The sequence below is a fragment of the Haplochromis burtoni genome, unplaced genomic scaffold (assembly GCF_018398535.1).
Source record: "Haplochromis burtoni strain Fernald_Lab_line unplaced genomic scaffold, NCSU_Asbu1 Contig_83, whole genome shotgun sequence".
Classification (NCBI taxonomy): domain Eukaryota; kingdom Metazoa; phylum Chordata; class Actinopteri; order Cichliformes; family Cichlidae; genus Haplochromis; species Haplochromis burtoni.
In genome coordinates, this window is record NW_024582444.1 from 1,068,904 (window position 1) to 1,088,162 (window position 19,259).

The window sequence follows — 19,259 nt, forward strand, 5'->3', positions numbered from 1 at the left end:
CTGCCCCTAGATTTCACTAATGCCTCTGCTTCCTCATGTTCACGTGCTTCTGATGCCAAAAGGTGGTCCGCAGGTGACTCATCGTATCCTGAGTTTCAAGCGCCATCTAGCGAGACCAGTGGCATATTTCCATACAGCTTTCAATGTTATTTATTTTTTTATTTATTTTTTGTACACCTGTTTCATAGATAATCTTCCGGTATCTTATGACTTACGATCAGTGTCAGCGATGTGAGATTTAAAGCTAATAAATTATAATACAAATATAATATTATTGTGCAGAGTTTGTCAGTCTCCGAACAGTAAGTCGAGTGATTTAATTCTAATTTCGTCTGGTCACAGGAATAATGATGATAATGTAGACTTGTGTAAGTGTAAAGCGGCCAACTTCCTTTTGCTTTGACGTCAGGTGAAGCACACCCCACCATCCTGGTCCAGAGCAGAAGTGCATCTGCTGAGGTGCGCGCCGCTCTGCCTATCCGGACACTGCAGTGGAGGTTACCGTGCCATCTCTGCGGCTGCTCGTCCCCGACACCACGTCCCGCTGCGGACTTTCCGGGTACCAGTGAGGACAGGGCAGAACAAGGAAGCGCTAAAAAGCCATGGCCGAGTCCAACCCACTACGGGGGTTCCCCCGTCTGCGCCGGGCCGCGGTAAGATCCGCCGGGAGGTGGGAGGCTTTAAACGGGGTGGCGAGAATGAGGATGCTGCAGCGGAGATATAGACGAGCTTTTCTTAAGGCTGCTAGGTGCTGCGACACAGAGGCTGGGATGTGTTCGCACCGCATTACATATTTAACACGCCTAAGAAAAGGGGTCGCGGTTGGACGGCAGTTCAGTGTTAAAGAGCCTGTGTCGGGGACCAGGACAGGCCAATGACAAATGTTTGGGCTGTAGCTGCAGGTGCAGAACAGCAAGAGGCTGTATCAGCTCTGGCTCTGCAGTCTGTACACACAGAGGGATCAAGTTGTGCAGCTTTATGTAACACATTTTGAAACCTGTGTATTTAAAGTACTCACACAAATCTCTGTGCAGTTGTTTGGTGCAGATGTGCCTACAAGTCTGCAGCTATCAAGTTACCTCCATCATGGCTGCTGTTTTAGTAAATATCAAGAGGGACTGTGTGCAGTTGGGTGATTATTTACCTGGGACATTTGTAGTGTGCGCAGAGTATCAGTCTGGGTATTTGGTGTCCAAAAAAAGCTCCACAGCTATAGTTGATAACAGACTTGATGGCTTTTAATGCGCTTTAAAAAAACAAAACCTAATGAGGCATCCTTGAGGTTCTGCTTGTGTATTAGATTACACTGCACACATCAGTAGATGAGCAAGTGAAAATAATGCATCATGAGACACAGATAAACTTCCCTCCAGGTTTCTCAGATTTGAAAGAGACTTACATTATATATAGAAGTCTTCTCCATTTTTATTAACTCCTCAGCCTCATGTTATCTGAGCCTGCACACAGGAGAGGGAAACTGGATAAATGGAAACACTGGCAGGCTTATGAAGAAAGAGTAAACATGCTTGATGACTAACCTTGCAGCATGTGGAAAAAGTAATACTTCAGTGGCAACAGAAGGTGTGGCATTCTTTGAGTTTGTAAAGCGGATGCTGTTTACAGTCTGTGGTGTGAGAGGAGAGATGTGGACAGGTGATGTGAAAAAGAGAGAAGAGTGACCATAGAGCAGAGTGAGCCAGAGAAGCTGACCGTCAGACCTTCTGAAGTGCTGCAGAGGCTGAAAGACTCCCCAGATTGACACAGAGGGATGCTGAGGCTGTGTTGAGCTTTGCTAGACTCCATGACAAACAACACCCAGCTGTCAGTGACTCTGAATGACTCGTCTGACTTTTTTCAACCCTCTCACACTGCAGTCCACAGTTACCACATTGTTAGGCTGTTGTTTTTTCTGTCCCATGAATTAGAGTTTGTTCACATTTCTGAATAAGACTCTTTTAGACTTCATTAGAAACCAATTAGTCCACCTAGTAGTAGTTAATTACATTGGCCCAACTCAAGTAGCTACCAGAAATTGACTGCTGTGCTTGTACATGAAGAGGGCCTTTTCGCATATTAGATATTGCATTTGGACATGTTGCAGCAAGTTTTTTCTTTAATTCTGGTGTTGTCAATCTGTGGGGTGAGCCCCCTTAGCAGGACACATAACCACAGCAGCATGAACAACATGGGAAAAATATCGCTTGTGCTAAATAATGCTTACCTTTATTTCACAAACATTTAACATACCAATCATTTCTTTGAATGACTGATAAATTGAGGGAATGATATCGTTTCTTCTTTCAGACCTCATTTCCAGGCAATCTACATTTGATCCTGGTGCTCAACCCCAGCAGTTTGTTAAGCTCTGCGCCGAGTCCATCATCGAGCACCGACCTGGGCTTTCGCTTCAGTCAGGATGACTTTCTGTTAAAGATGCCGGTGAGAGAAGGGGTTAAAAACTAGAGCACTCCTGTGCATGTATATTTCATTTTGTCACCTTTTAAAATGCCAGCTGCAGTGCAACACTGGTCAGGTAACAGCCGGTTACCTCGCGTTTGTGTTTTCTAGGTGGTGATGCTGCGTTCTGTTGGCGACCTGCTGCGCTACATTGATGAAAATCACTTGACAACAGACTTCACTGCAAAAGTGCAGTTCTGCCAAAGCGACTGGGTCGTCCTCCGAACAGTACGCACTTCAGATACTAGATAATCCACTTTATCTAGGCATGTTTTCTGTCATGCTAATTCTGTTAGTATCCAGGACAACTGTCTATGCTGCTAAATTTAACAGGCCATGATAGCTTGTTCTGGGAATGTAAAAATGTGTCTTTATAAATATTCTAAGCCTTCATTTTTGATCTTTTACTTTATGTTTAATTCTTTTGTATTATATACTCATGTGAAACAGAAAGTTTTCATATACAGTCTTGTTACAAACTAAGTACACGTTTAGTGCTTCCTTTGGAGTTAAAAGGTTAAGTACAATCCGCGTACCCCTAAACAAATGCACTTGATTAATTGATAATTGGCAAGTGTAACCAACTCTTATAAAAGGAGCATGTAAGTGGTTGTAAACACTATGCTACACTCTTCCCAGGAGATGAGTCTTAGCAAATTCACCCCAAGATCAGACATTGCAATGCTCAGAGAAACCTTAAGAGAGCTGTGCAAAAACAAATTCCTGCAAACCTCAATCAAAGAGTGGACCAAAATGTGGGAGTTGATAAAGTCGTATAAAAAACTTCAAGTTATTGCTGCTAAAGGTTGTTCAACAAGCTCCTGAATCATTAGGTGTACTTAGTTTTTCCACATATTTACATGCCTAATTTTGAGAACCATCAAAAAACTGAAATACAAATAATTTATTTCTGTGTTTTTTTTCTTCTTTTTTTTGGGTTTGGGTGAAAATGTGTCATCCTGCAGTCCATCGAGACGTTTGCAGTGACAGTTAAAGAGATTGCCCAGCTGCTCCAGAGCTTCGGATCAGAGCTGTCAGACGCCGAACTTCCTGATGAGGCTAACGCCATCGAATTCTTGCTGCACTCCCACACACACCGATACCGACAGATGAAGGTGGTGTTTTGCTCCCAATCATTTCCTGCCTCTCTCTGCTCACCCACACTGTATCTGTCACTTTCTGTACTTAATCATTCTCTCTCTCTTTTTTTTGCATCAATTTTGTACTGATCTAGGATGATATCAGGAATGTGCTGAAAGAAGGACGCCTCCTGCTGTCAAACCTGGAAACTGTCAAAGCTTCTAAAAGAGATGCAGAGGAGGAGAGGGAAATACAAGCAGACATGGACACTGTTAAGAGGTAAACCATCAGAGGATAAGTGAAGCTCGGCTTGAGTATGAAAGACACACTCTCAGTTTAATACCCTTTTCTAATGTTATTAAATCGTTCTTTTAGTAGACAGTTGTGTCATGTGGCCTGTGTGTTTTAGGCTCCTGGCACAGCTCGGAGACATGGAGGAGGCATTCGATGGCTTCTTTGAGAAACACCACCTGAAGCTGCAGCAGTACCTCCAGCTGCTACACTATGAAAGTAGTTTCCAGCAGGTGTGATAAGTGGTGCCGATGTCTTTTCACGAGTCGTAGTAGTTCATGATCAGAGTCACACTGTTTTGTATTTGGTATCGTGTGTGTAGATGGAGGAGGTCCTGGAGCGGCTCTCTGCCCAGGAGAAGGAGATTGCCTGTTTGGGGAACACAGTGGTTCAGACAGAACAGTTACTTAAAGACCTGGATACACTGGACAAACGTGCTCAGGTGACACACATGCACACACACAATTAACATCTTACATGTGACTTGAAGAAATTTAGCAAGTGGGCCAAAATGTATATCTGTTTATCCAAAATAGGATTTATTCTCCTTCAGCAGTAATCTGCTGAAGGAGAATATGTGGAAAGCCCAAAGGCAAAGAGAGCATTCCTCCTGCCCTTCAATGCTCATATATTGAATGCCTGCAGGCAGCGAGAGCAGCAGCAATCACCCACACAAGCAAACACACAATACCAGACAAATCTACCTTCCCTTCCATGTGGACACATAGGAAGCCTGAGGCAGGGAGAGCAGCAGGCCGAGTCATTTCAGTGATATCTGTAACTGGGTTATATACCCATGAAGTCTATTCTGGCCACTGGCTATCAAAACCAATTCGCTTTGGTGCACAACCTAGCATCCCACAGATTCTTCTAAACTTCAGCTATATGCACTTTCTTCAAACCATCATGAGAACTCTCAATATTGTGTTGGTAATGTGCAATTTTTGTTCTGGCCAAAAACAGCTATGAACTCCAGCAAATATGACGTCATATCTCTCCAAGCACTTGCAAAGGCATTCTGCTAGCAGAAAACTAGTAGCAAGAGACCTCCGCACACAGAGCGGGTCAAAGTGGGATTTTAATTACTCTTCCACACATAGTGTGGTGTAGAGAGGACCCGTATGCAGGACCCAGAGACAAACAAATCAAGAAAATGCAATCCTTTTATATTTCTGTTCAAAACTAGACAAAGTCCACCATGAAAAAATGCGATTTAGAAAGACAGGAGTGCCATAGATGGTTTGAAAAGGACAGGAGGGAAAAGCATAACTATATATAGGTGAGAATGATGAGACACAGGTGGAAACAGTCCACAGCAATTAGAAACTATGAGGGTTGGGGAGACAATTATATGATGGAAATAACCTTTAGAGCAGCGGTCCCCAACCTTTTTTGCGCCACGGACCGGTTTATGCCCGACAATATTTTCATGGACCGGCCTTTAAGGTGTCGCGGATAAATACAACAAAATAAAACTAGTACCAGTACCGAAAAAAAGAAATTTATTCATAACACACGTGAAAAGACCAAGGAAAACCGAGTAAACGATAAAAACGATAACAAAATAACTCTGAAAACCGATAAAAGCCCTGAAAACTATACATTTCACACCTGAACCTCAACTCTCGCGGGCCGGTACCAAACGACTCACGGACCGGTACCGGTCCGAGGCCCGGGGGTTGGGGACCGCTGCTTTAGAGTTAAACAGGAATAAGCTAAAAACTAAATAATTAACATTAAGACATGAAAACTAACACCAAGTCTGACCAAGACAGGAGAACACAAGAGGAAGGAGAAACTAGATGCACAACAAAACTCACCAAAACATAACAAAGCCAACATAACACATTTATGGCTTTTGGCAGGCTTTTCTTATAATTTGTACTGATGGAGTTTGCATGTTGTTCAGGTTCGTTCTTGTCTGACCTTTTCGTCATTAAAACCTCAAACCTCTGTCTCTGCTTGAATCAGGAGGAGATGGCTCGTGCCCAGGTGTTGATTCTACACGGTCACCAGTTGGCTGCAAACCACCACTACGCCCTGGCGCTCATCATCCAGCGCTGCAATGAGCTGCGACATTACTGTGATGTCATCACCATCGCCATACGCACCAAGAGGGCCTCGCTCACTCGAACACGAGACCTGCTGGGCTGCCTTGAGGAGGTAAAAATGTTCACAGGCCACTCTCACATGTGCAGAAATGCAAAGATGTGTGCATACAAACTTAAATGAAAACAGCAAAATTAATGCACTGATGATTGTGCATTTTTGACTGAATGATCTACTTGTGAATCTTTTTCTTGCCATTAATGAAAATCAGGTCATTTTTATTTATAAAGCCCCAAATCACAAATATGCCTCTATTTATAGTTGTCTATAAATCTATAAATCTCTAGGCTCTTCTGTCCTAGAGAAACATTTGACAAAGAAAAGTCTCTCATCTGCAAGTCAGTTGTTGACTGAAGCAAATATTTGCTCTGTTAGCAATCATTCACCTTACTTGTAGCACAAAGTGTTGCCATGGAATCGGTCTTGTATTTAGCAGTCTTTTGTGAGCAGGCCCTTCGCTGGTGCGACGAGGGCGCCTATCTACTGGCCAGCCAGATGGTGGACAAGTTCCAAACCAGAGAAGGAGCTCAGGAAGCATTGCAGTACCTCAGCTGCCACCAGGAGAGGGCGCCATCAGCCATGAAAAACAGCCAGGATACTCTCAGCTTTGAATTTCAAGCCATACTCACCCCGCAGCTACAGGTAACCTGAAACCGCTGACACAAACACACATATATTTGACACCACTGTTGTTTACTATAGTAGCTCTGTGTCTGTCCAGTCCCAGATTTCCATGGTGACAGAGAAGCTGAACTCAATGCAGTGCATGATCAGAAACAGGGAGCAGTGTCTGAGGAAGCTGGCGGACGTGCAGGTCCGACCCATACAGCTGGTGGCCCCTCGGCCAGAACCGGACCAGACTTTCCAGCGTTGCAAGTCACCCCTTTTCTCCCCCAAACATGGTATAACATCTTCCATTGCATTCTTCTTATCACACACTCAACAATTCAATCCTAATGGGGTTTCTTCCTGTTTTGCAGTAGAAAGTATGATAAAGCACAGGAGATATTTTGAGCATTGAAGAGGTTCATGTCTGTTGTTGAGTAGGATGTTCTTGGGCACAGTTATCTCCCTATCCTACCTCCATGTCCCTCTTGCATTCAACAGTTTAACCAAGCTTTGTTCTTGACTGCGCTCTAAAGGTCTTGAGCTGTTGCTCTTTTGCCAGCATTTCCTTTTTGTTCTTTCTTATATGTGCGATATCCTCCACAGGTGTAGACTTTAATGTTTTGAACTCCAAGTTCTCCTTTGATCTGCTTCCCGGCAAGAGGGCTGCAAGGAGGAACAACAGCCAACCCAAGGTGTGTGTCTATATATATGTACACATATACGTGTGTGTGTTTCCTCTTTCACTGCAGGAGAAAACTTGAACTTACTAGACATTACCCAATGGGCATGCAACATTAAACAATTTTTAATCTCCCAGCATGCACCAGAATAATATTTCCAGTAGAAGGAGTGTGTCTCACTGCTGTGTGCTCTATGAGAAAGGGCAACTTTGGCAACAGATCTGCAGACTCTCTGTTTATCACGTGTTTAAAACGCGTATTTTTACTCACTTTTCCACGGAAAGTTTAAGCTGACGTGATATGTATGTGTTTCGTCAGATCGAGGTGATGCATGATTACCAAGGCAACCGCAGCTGTCTATATGGACCCAACCCTGAAACTGATTCAGAGGCAGAGGACAACCCAGAGCAGGTCACACGGTACAGTCTTAAATGTTAATTGTGACTCTAATGTTGCTAGTTGTTTTAGGTGTATGTGTGTGATCCGTTTAGGAGCCTTTTAGCTTCTTGCTGTGTGAGTGTCAGAGCTTACACAGTAGTTTTACATTGTTTTTTTTGTCTGTTTATGTTTACGTTCACTCTTTTTAGCCATATTATGAAGGAACTGATAGCTACAGAGAGGATCTATGTGGATGAACTGCTCTCCGTCCTTCTGGTGAGTTAGTTTAGATCATTTGATGGTATTGTTTGGTTTGTTGGATATTTCATAATTTTTATAGATATACATATCTGTATACAGAATAGTAATGGGCAGTATTTTAGGTACAGGGGCTTTCTAGATTTAATTTTTAGTCTGGGTAACACTGACAGCATGAGGAGGGAATATCTTGAAATCTTGGGCAATCTTGAAACCACTGGCTATTACCTGGTTATGATTTAGTTGTTTGTTAGCTTTTCTAGTTTGTCTTCATCAACGTCAACATTAACCAGGGCACAGAAGAACAAGTCTTGGCCAGAGTATCCACGGAGTGGTCATCAGATGACAGGGTTTCCAGACTTGTTTTGTCATTTTGTATTTCTTGACTTTTTTAATTAAAACTTTCTCCTTTTCTTTGGCTTGCCTTACCATCTCTCCTCTCCCTTGACTACCTCTCGCCCCTGCAATTATCAGGGTTACAGGGCAGAAATGGAGGACCCCTCTGTGGCTAATCTTCTTCCTGTAGCTTTGCGCAGCCAGAAGGACGTTCTTTTCGGCAACATGCCAGAGATTTACCAGTTCCACAGCAGGCAAGCCGCACACACAAACATACAGAGCTCACAAGCTGTTCCTGTCCCTTTCTGTCTTTTCATGCTGATCCAATTTCCTTTTATGTTCCTCTTGGTTTCTCCTTGCAGGATCTTCCTCCAAGATCTGCAGAGTTGCCTGGAGACACCAGAGAGCGTGGGGGCTTGCTTTCTGAAAAGGGTGAGGGAAGATGTGATGAAAAACACGAGGACTTTACGTGTGATATAACATAATATGTTTAAATGTACATTTGTGTGTGAGCAGAAGGAAAAGTTCCAGGTGTACGAGCGTTACTGCCAAAACAAGCCTCGCTCCGAGTTGCTCTGGAGACAGTGTGCTGATTCGCTGTTCTTTCAGGTAGTTGCACACGTTTAACACGATGCACTCACTTTCACTTTGTAGTTATGGCACAGTTTTTGTTCAGAATGGATTTTGTGCTGTAGCGTTAATCTCATTAAAATGACGTTAACGCGGCTAGCCCCGTGCTAGGGCTGCATAGCGTCAGCGCGGTTAGCTCGTTAACGCGCTAGCACTGTGCAGCCCCTCGCACGGGGTGATCCGCGTTAATGCGGTTATGGAGTTAACGTCATTTTAACGAGATTAACGCTGACAGCACTAATTTTGATCTCTCTATCTCTGTGTCCTGTTCTTTCTTTCTGCAGGAGTGCCAGAAGAAGCTTGATCACAAGTTAGGTCTGGACTCTTACCTCTTGAAACCAGTCCAACGCCTCACCAAGTACCAGCTGCTGCTCAAGGTTTTCTACATTTGAGCTATAAAAATTTATTAGTAATGCAGGTCACTCACTGAAATGAATAATTCTTAGTCTGTGTTCAATGTATAATAAAGAAATGTAAATTTTGACTTATAATTTCATTAATAGCCCGACTGACGTATCCGATATTTTCGATATTAGCTATTTGCTGATTTATTGCTATTGACATTTATAAAAACGAGACACCGGAACACACTTAAACCGTGTTATGAGTAAATCAATACATATGACAAATATCAGAGAAATCTGTTCGCACTTTGTGTGTCGTGTGTCTGGAGAAATATCATAATAGCAGATTTTTATAATACTGATGTTCATCAAATATCGGTCTCTGTATAGGTCAGCTCTAATTACAACTGCTGATAACAAAAAACTTTCATATACCTAATAAAGATCAGTATGCTACTAACATAGCTACTAAAGCTTAAAATCAGATATTGTATTACAAATGAACAATACATGCAATACATGATCTTTCACTATTTTCACTATTTTCTGGGGTTTTTACCGTCAACTTAGCACCACCCCTGCCAGTCACAAAATATTACAGCAATCAATGTTTTTACAACATGCAATTGTGTTAAAAAATCCTAACTTTCTCATGATTTACAGTGTGCATCTGTATTCATAGAACAAAAATATTCAGGGAGATCTTGAATGATTACTGATTCATGAGTCCCTCAGAAGCTCAAATAAATACTCCGGTGGTGAAAATGTTAATATTTGCTTTCATCCACTATGTTATTGTGTATTACTTGGTAAGTCATGTACCAAAATCTTCTCAGACATTCATCATCCAGGCCATAAAATTTAACAGCACCCTCATACAGCGCAAAGTGTATCAACTCATCACCGGAAAAAAAGTGCTTCTAATGTTATTGGCTACAGCAAAGTAGGTCAGGAAAACAAACATGTTTCATAATTGAAAATGTCTGTGCGTTGAACTTTGAGCTGCAAGAGGGAGTATTGATAGAAGACTGAGCTCTGTGAGCCTGCGGTTCTTGTCCTGACCTCTGTTTTTTTTTTTTTCTATTAGCGGTAATTATTATTTTTGCTGTGCTTTTTTTTAATAGCAGTAATATCTCATGTGGACGAGCCGTCCATACAGTAATTGCTTTTGTCTGAATTGACGCATGGACAAAATGACGCTGGCACAGAGAGACAAGGTTATTTCAACAGAAACAGAGATGCAGACAAATAAAAATGACTTTTGTGGACACGCACAATTTTAAAAGGCACAGAGACTAATCGACAGCAACAGGTTGGATCCATTTATTCAATTTGCAGAGTCACAGACAGGCTGACAATGATTTTCATGTGCATAAAGCCATTTAAGTGGACAGACATCAAGGCAGACCAGATTAGATAAAGTAAGATCCACTGACATGTCATGCTGTGTGCCTGTCCTTGTTCAGGAGCTTTTAAAGCACTGCACAGAGGAGCGATACCGCTGTGAACTCCAGGAGGCTCTGGACTCCATGCTGGAGCTGTTGAAGTCTGTCAATGACTCCATGCATCAAATAGCCATCACCGGATATCAGGTACCAGCCAGTCAAATCAACAAATAAAACAGCAGACACACAATCACATTACTGGTTCGCAGATTTATGACCTTTCATCACACTTAATCTTATTAGAGCAAAGCACAAAATCTTTCTTACTGGTTGTGATGAGAATAGATTGTGCGTGTGGAAAAACCTTCAGTATATTACTTTGCTGGCAAGCTGCAGATTTGAGTCTTGAGTGTATCCATCTGTCTGTCTCCATGACACAGGGTGATCTCAGCCATCTGGGTCGTGTCGTGATGCAAGGCAGCTTTAGCGTGTGGATCAGCCATAAAAGGGCAGCGGTGCGAATGAAAGAGCTGGCCAGATTCAAACCCATGCAGAGGCACCTCTTCCTCTACGAGCACGCCCTGCTCTTCTGCAAGCGCAGAGACGAGGACAACCACGACAGGACGCCCTTCTACAGCTTCAAATCGTGCCTCAGAGTAATAACACGAAAAACTCTCTCACATTATCAGGCGACTCAAACACTTTATTTTTCCAATTTACGGTTTTTCTCTCTGTCTGTAGATGAGTGCAGTGGGAATCACGGAAAATGTGAAAGGAGATGTGAAAAAATTTGAAATCTGGTATAGCAGCAGAGAAGTGGTGTACATAGTTCAGGTATGTGATGCTCTTTTTTTTCTATTTTAAGTGTAACTGAAAAGACTTTTCAGTGTCTTAGTAGTGTGTTATTTTCACTCTGTGTCTCTATTAGGCTCCCACGGTGGAGGTGAAAGTTGCCTGGCTGATGGAGATTCGAAAAATTCTCAACAACCAGCAAAAACTACAAGGTTTCAATTAATGTTGATGTTGCTTTGTGACCTTTTCTTTTTCCTTTTTTAAAAGCCTGATTTCATTTATATGACTCGTGTTCAGTCATGTTTTTTTTTAGTGCTTTGTGGTTTTTGTTGAAACCTTAAGCTCCTTCCTAGCAGTGTAATTTCCTTTAATCTGTTGTTTATGGATTTTTATTCCTTCTACATCTAACTCATTCCTCTTTGTCATCTCATCTTCTTAGATGAAGCTTCTCTTCTGCTTTCAGACAACCCTCTCTCTGACAGGTGATTCTCTCTGCATGACCTCACATGACGTAGGGATGTGCAAAAACATTTACATAAGAATCATGAAATGTTTTTATTCAGGTCACACAAACCAAAAAGATTCAGTTTTTTTCAATAGCTTTTTTCAAAAGTTGGGACGCTGTGTAAAATGCAAACATATCAAAGGTACAAGCTGAGGCATTTTACTGGTCCATGAAAAATATTTGCTCATTTTAACATTCATGATGGCAACTCGTCTCTATAAAGCTGGACTTTAGAGAGGTAGAGTTTCTCACGTGTAAAGATGGGCAGAGGTTCACCAATCTGCATAAAACTCTGTCTGCAAGTTGTGAAACAAATTTCACAATAATGTTCCTCAACCTTTGTGAATTGTGAAGACTGAATATCTCATCATCTACAGGACATTATATCATCAAATGATTCAAAATCTGGAGAAAGCTCTGTGTGCTCGGGGGAGAAAGATTTGAAAATCATTGTGTACATTTTACACGGTGTCCCAACTTTTTTTGAATCTGTGTTATATGAGTAACTCAGTGGATAGAATTTCAAAATTCCCTCATCCCCATATAGCATCAGAGAAGCTTGTTATGTTTCATGTGTGGTGAGAACAGGTCAGCCTAAGTCTGATGACTCGATTCTATTCTTTTAAAGCTTGATAAATTCTGTGAAGAAAAAGATTGTGAGATTTGACCCTTAAATCCAATTTCTGGAATGACTTCCCGATCACATAACACCCGCCTACAAGTCAGGATATCCGCCATCGCCACAATCATAATTCTCATAATAATCTTTTTACAGTTTATTGATGTTACTGAGTCAGTGTGCATGTGCGCAGTGGCTCCGTATGTGAATGTATCAGCATCTTTGTCATTACCCTTGAGATTTTAACTGTCAAATCCTGCAGATGGCACAACATTGTCTTCAGCTCTGATATTTAAAACTGCTGGTTTTCAGCACCATGGACAGTGCCATTCACTTAATTTAGGCCTGCTACAGTTTCTTTCTGTGCTGCCGGGCTTTGATTCCTCTTCATATTCATGCATATTCACCTCACTGCAACAGTCCCTGATTAGATGCTTTAAAGTCCTACTGACTGTAACAGGGAGGCTGTGCATTACGTTCTTTTAAACACATTCTTTTAAGTGACTCTGTCAGATACATTCTTGATCCCGTGGTGACCATTAAAGTAATAGGATGTGCTAGAAGAGGTAACTGTAAGTTAGACTACTTTTAGAGCGGTTTTCTTTTTAATATCTTGCACTTGTTGCTTTGATGATCGCAAGCTATTCAAAGTATTGTCAGTGATGGAGCTTTGCAGTGTGTTGGAGTTTGTGGGTGTGTGTTTGTGGAGTTGTTCTGGAGATAACAGTTTTATGTTTACAGGTGGCATGCTAGCATGTTGTAAGGTCAAGTAATGGCTGAGCCTTGTGTGTGTCACAATATGCAAGATCACGGAGATTCAGTTTATGGGAAATTTATCAACACTGGTATATTTTCTCTTTGTCAGCAGCTTCCACAAAGAGATCAAAACTAATGTTGTTATTTGTAGTCTCAGCCGGGTTTTGCTTGGACCTCCACTGTTCATGAAACATTTTTAAACATATCAATGACACATACTGTTGCAGTGCTGTAATCACTGGCACTAGGTTACAACAGTTGCATTATTTATAATTCAAAAAATAAATAAATAAATAACTTGCACAGCTATAAAGAATTATTAAACATTTGATGTAAAATTAAAATCCATATTTGTGAGCATTTATAGAAATCTTTAATAGGGAACCAGGAGATTTTAAAGGGTGTTAGAAGGTATTGACAGAGACAGATGAGATGGTAGATTTGAGGGCCAAAATGTAGGATGCAAAACTAATTTACACACAAGCTTTAATGGCTGATTTCAAAATTCACAAGTTGAAAAGAGAAACAAAAGGTACCAGAGAAAAACAGGAAGAACCATAAAGCAAACGGGGTCCTTATGAAGCAAGCTCAGCATCACCACGGGGAAGTACCCAAAAGACAAATGCTAAACACAGAAAGAGGAAGAGTTTGACTGAACAACATGAATGACAAAAGTGAGTACTGCTGCGTTTTCAGTCAGAGAAGCACTTCATAACACATCAGAGTGATTTCTTTGGTCTCAGTTGATGCATTTTTTCCAAAACACGTCTCTGTGGCTTTCAAGCTCAGAAGACTTTACACCCAAAATTGGTTCACACCAAGGATCCTATCCCCCGGTAAAAACAGAGTAATATAGTGTACACTGTTAAGTGCCAGGAGGATCGCTCTCAGTTATACATCGGGGAAAACTGATTAAGCAGAAGAGCTGCATCCTCTGGAAAAAACTCTATTTACACCTACAGACCGGTGGCCCTTGTTTTAGTGATAAGAATGTACACGTCCTGGACAGGGAGGAACACTGGTTTGATCCAGCAGTCAAGCAGGACATTTACCTGAAAAGGGAAAAATCATCTCTGAACTGAGGAAGGGACCGTAGCTACAGTTCTGTGATTGCATCCAGGATTTCCTTACCTGGATCCAGACTGAGGGTGAAAAGTCGTACGCAGAATATTCTGTAAATTCAAAAAACTAAAAGTCATCTTACCACAGGAATGAGGATTAAAGAGTTTTAAAAAGTACAACAAACTTTAAGCACTAGAATGATTAAAAAAAAAAACCCCAAACAGAAACTCAGACTAAAATGTTTTAACACAAAACTCAAAGAGGACCACGACCCATTGTTAGTGTTGGTCTTATCATGGGAGTTGTTGACATACATTAAATGATACCAGCGATTTCTTTTAAGAATTTGAGCATGGTAAAACCCCGATCAGACATTGTCTTGAAGCACTTTTGGATTCTTACTAATATACACTATGGATGATGAAATACTGTAAGGATTGCCACTCTTTGAATGATATGTGGATCTAACAATTGTGTAGGCCTCACAGTATTTGTAAGTAATTGCAGTGTTTGCTTTATTTAGCAGATGGGAAGGCTTAAAACATTCAGACAATTATTATTGTACTGCGTTAATGTTCTTTCTAGTTATTGTATTAAATGGGATGAGCTTCACCCATCTACTACATAAAGCAGGTTGAAGCACACGTGGAAATTATTTGCAAATGCCCTTTAATCAGGGCCTGTTATGCGTGTTTGTGTAGAATATTGTAGAAATAATATTTCCATATATTGCAGCGATCTATGATATAAATGATTTTCATGTGATAACCTCGAACATCCTTTGAAATCAGGCGCTGAAATATATGTGACTGTAACCTGAGTGGAATGTTGTGTTAATTTACTGACTGTGTTTGAGGTAACAGCTCGTGACACCGTGGATGTCGTTGTTGTTGTTTGTTTTGTTTGTTGTGCTCGTTGGTCTTGTTCCCATTGTGATGTGGTTTAGTGCATCAGAGATGTGTGTGTCGTGGGGCAGCGTGCCGGTGGGAGGCTGCTCAGCGTGTCTCCCTGTTCCTCACAGCTCCTCTACAACAAGCCACTCCCACATTCCCAGAGGGGAGGAGTCACTACACACTAGCCCCGCCCATTCTGATCCTGTGGTTCATTCACCTCGACGCAGTGAGTTGGACAAATGGAATACAAACACACACACACTTGTTTTTACACCTTAGCGAGGACATCAAATCGACAGGAGCTTTCCCTAGCCACTTACCTGAACCATAAGAAATGAATATTTAACCCTAAACCTAACCATAACCTAATTGTAACCTTAACCCTGAAACCGCAATTTGAGGTGTTTGTGCTGATATTTGATTTTTTATCATGCCCTACCATCTTTTTATAGATAAGAGGTTTTCCCCTTTTTCTAATTGCACTGTCATGAACCTTAACATTTAACATGGGTATTCTGCAGCTTCTCTCAGCATTGCATGGTCTCACTTTAGTGAACATTTTCTAGGATGTCCACTGGGAAGATTAGCATCTGTACTGCATGTTTTCCACTTGTGGATAACCTTTGTTAGGGTAGAATGATGGACTTCAGATTTTTTGGAAATGACCTTACTGACCTTTATTTTTTACCATGAGTATTTCATTACTAACACTTAACTGTTCAATTTTCTCATTTACCAAAACAAAGAAACAGAAAAATTCTGCAGTTTCACTTCACTTCTTTTAGCTGTCTTTCATCTGTAGGTTGGCCTGTGAATGCTCACTCAGTGGCAATCTGTGAGGGCCTGGAGGACTGGGGTGCTACAGACCTCTCCACTTTATCAGACTCAGAGGAGGAGGATGAGGACCAGCCTGCCCCACTGGTGAGATTTTGTTACTGTCACATGAGATATGCACAGAGTTCACACAGAAACTGAGATGTGGTTATGCAGAGAACATGGACTACTAAAAGCAGTTTAAATATGCTTGCCTGATGGGAGGGACTTACTAAAGCTTTTAAAATTCTAGCTCTTATTTTTTGTTTGTTTCTTTGTGTTTGCATGAAGTCTACCGCCTCTTTAAGGGAAAACTATGAACATTAAGCTGTGCAGCTACAGCAGGTGGAAGGTCCTACCTGAACCTAGTAGACCTCCCTCAAATGAGTGGTGGCATCCAGCCTGACATTTTCTTACACCAGAATTCAAAATATCATTAGGATAAGAGCTATAAGTCTTATGACTTTGTTTTTTAAAAAGATCCTCCAACTTTCTTTTCTGGCAGTTCCTTCCTCTTCTTCCTCTTTTCATTACCTCCTACTGGAGACTGATATTAGATAAGACCTGCCTTCTTGATATTTTTCCCCCATCCAATATGACTATGAAGGACACTGTGACTGACGTATCATCTATTGTACACTGATACTTTGTGCGATGATGCTCTTTGCGGCCTGTGGTGGTTTATGAGTTCCTAAATGAGTAAATATGTATTTGTCTTGTCTATTCATTCACGTGGCAAAGGGTTTTATACACTGTTCCCTCAGTTTTAATTGTTTTTACTCTGTTCCAGGTGGCGGGCAGGTACAGAGTGATGGTAGAGAGCACCATGGCCAGCTCTGATGACATCATCTTTAACTGTGGTGATGTCATCCAGCTGCTGCATGAGGATTCATCAGGAATGTGGTAAGATAGGCCACATTCTTCAGAAATCTTGAATTCAACCATTTTCAAATGTTGAGATGTTTAAAAAGATTTTCTGCGTTGTGTGTAACTGCAGGATAGTGAAGAATATAAGTCGTGGTGAAGAAGGCCGCGTCCTACCCGAGGACTTGCATAGGATTCTGGGAGAGACGTGCTGAGAGCCAATCAGGACAGAGGATGAATGAAGAACTGTGCCTGTTTGTTCCTCACACTTTGCCTGAATATCCTTCCATGTGTACAGACACATACAGACTTATATATACCATCAACTTCCTGAAAAAATGGGCATCTGAATCTGCTTGTCAATCAGAATGAAGCACAACATCAGCCACAGACTTTACTCCTCAAACTGCTGTGAGAGTTTCACCTCTGAAGACTGTGACCTCCAGAAAGAACCTCAGAAGACTTTAACAGTGGAAAGCACATACAAGCCATCCTTTGCTCTGCCTTCTCCGGCAGTAGTACATCAGATTATTTTGGACTGAAGACTTTAAACAGGGGCTTTTATTTATATGTTCAGAGTGGACTTTTGTTCTAGACGTCAAGCTGTATAATTTCTATTTTCTTATGAAACATCATGTCTACCAACATATCATTACTGTTCTTGTGCCAAACAGCTAAGCTAACTGTCATGCAGAAATGCCCTGGTTACGTCGTTGCCGCCTCTTAGCAGCCAAAGTGAACACTGAATGTCTGTCAGTTTTGTTTATGTGATAAAAAAAAGAAAACAAAATAAGAAAAAAAATGAAAATATGGCATTTTAGTTTTCCAGGTTTCAGCTTTCATACTAGCTCTAGACAATTTGACACTCAGTGCTCATAGTGTGGGAAAAAATTACTGCATACCCTTGTTTACAGTTAGCTTAATTAAAAGGGACCGATTATGCTTTACTTTTCTGTCTCCTTAAATAATTACCTGTTACAGCAGTGCTACTCATATTAAGCATGGCCAGAGTAATCCCTGTAAGCTAAAAGATAAGGCTTCAAATAGCTCCAAATGCTTGGTTTCATACAGCTCCTTTTACTCTCGGCTCTTAATGACATCAGTGAGAATGGGTTTGATGTTTATGATGTGCAAATGAGAAACGAGCTAGCTTAAAGGGATGGGACAGGAAACTGCACTATTAGTGTAATTAGTGTGAGATAAATGATTATTCTGAACTTTGAATCATACCAAGCTGCTTAAGTAGATTCCAAGAATAAAACATATGGAGCTGGAAATGAGAATAATCGGTCCCTTTAGTGACGTGTCATAGCAGGAAAGGCAGACAAAACATTGTTGAAAGTTAGTTTGGGAGTTTGAAGTTTTTATAAACAATCTGCCAAAAATTTAGAAAACTAGAACATTTGTAGTCGTTATTATTGACACAGTATATGACAAAGTGAATCAATTCATCATCTTGTGGTGCCACCCCAAACTGTGGAAGACCAAATGCAATACACAAAATGTTGCCCCGGGTCATAACAGGACACCAAAGGCCTCGACCTCAAAGTCCTTCTCCTGTAATCTCTGATCACAATTTTGGTAATTAAAAGAACAAGAAACCTCTGTCAGTGCACTTTGAACAACCAGATTAAATTAGGTCTAAATCCTACATCCTTGCTACTTCGTGCTTTGGAGTCCAGGAACACTGATACGAACAGATCCTCTCCTGGTATGACAAGTTTAAATATTTCCTGTATTTTATTGAAAAAAAGACTCTTTTATGAAGAGTCTATACTAGGACTAGGTTGCTGTTATTTATGGTGATAATATAGTTTTTAATGAAAGTTATATTCTCTGCTATGCTTTTTTTATTCATTTGATTCAGTAGCTTTTCCATCATCTAGTCTTTTAGAGCTAAAACCCTCATCACTGTCAAGCTTTACCATATTGATTGATTGCTTGCTGCTGTGCACGGGTATCTTACACCCTACATATGACTGCAGCTTTATTTCCACCTGCAATGAGAAACGATGCTCAGTGTTTGGTACTGCCTTTAAAAAGAATAATGTGGAGTTGTCACCTGAGCATATTTGTGAATATGAAATTTGAGGGGGTTCATTGAGAATATGGAAATGCATTTTGAACTGCCTTGTTTTACAGCTGCCCAGAAAAGTGTGTGAAGTGTGCAGAGTGCTCACAAAAACACTGCCACTCAACTGGAAATGAGCTGAGAGCTCATCTCTGACTGATGTAGTGTAATTATCTGAGTTGCTGGCAGCTTATTTAGACATCTGCAGCAGACTGTGACCATATAAACATTAAAAATAGAAACTGTAGACGTTAAACACCATTTTAGTCAGTGTTTTAGTCTGAATGGTGGTACTGCTTTGGACAGACAGACGCTCATACTCTGCTA

At 41.1% G+C, this 19,259-nt stretch overlaps 1 protein-coding gene across 2 annotated transcripts; it reads left to right on the forward strand.

Moving 5' to 3' along the window:
• Positions 1-391: 391 nt before the first annotated feature.
• Positions 392-18,439, forward strand: LOC102289183 (proto-oncogene DBL). Of its 2 annotated transcripts, none has more exons than XM_014334884.2 (26): positions 392-653; positions 2,305-2,439; positions 2,569-2,685; positions 3,423-3,572; positions 3,692-3,816; positions 3,947-4,061; positions 4,151-4,270; positions 5,800-5,991; positions 6,388-6,579; positions 6,659-6,839; positions 7,150-7,238; positions 7,545-7,645; positions 7,814-7,880; positions 8,337-8,452; positions 8,561-8,630; positions 8,715-8,807; positions 9,113-9,205; positions 10,639-10,764; positions 10,998-11,213; positions 11,299-11,391; positions 11,486-11,561; positions 11,789-11,831; positions 15,238-15,410; positions 15,987-16,105; positions 16,788-16,900; positions 16,995-18,439. In XM_014334884.2, exons 1-26 carry the CDS (start codon positions 603-605, stop codon positions 17,074-17,076), a joined length of 3,048 nt encoding a protein of 1,015 aa, XP_014190370.1. In that variant the 5' UTR covers positions 392-602; the 3' UTR covers positions 17,077-18,439. The 2 variants fall into 2 exon arrangements, with proteins under 2 accessions (XP_014190370.1, XP_005926484.1); XM_005926422.3 differs by having other exon boundaries at positions 15,313-15,410.
• The last annotated feature ends 820 nt before the right edge of the window (positions 18,440-19,259 follow it).

What these genes read in the sequence shown, in the direction of transcription:
- LOC102289183 (XM_014334884.2), top strand. Translation starts at nt 603, where the DNA reads ATGGCCGAGTCCAACCCACTACGGGGGTTCCCCCGTCTGCGCCGGGCC. An exon ending in CCTTTTCTCCCCCAAACATG is followed by an intron (nt 6,840 to 7,149) that starts GTATAACATCTT and finishes TATCCTCCACAG; the next exon opens with GTGTAGACTTTAATGTTTTG. An exon ending in GCTTCAAATCGTGCCTCAGA is followed by an intron (nt 11,214 to 11,298) that starts GTAATAACACGA and finishes CTCTGTCTGTAG; the next exon opens with ATGAGTGCAGTGGGAATCAC.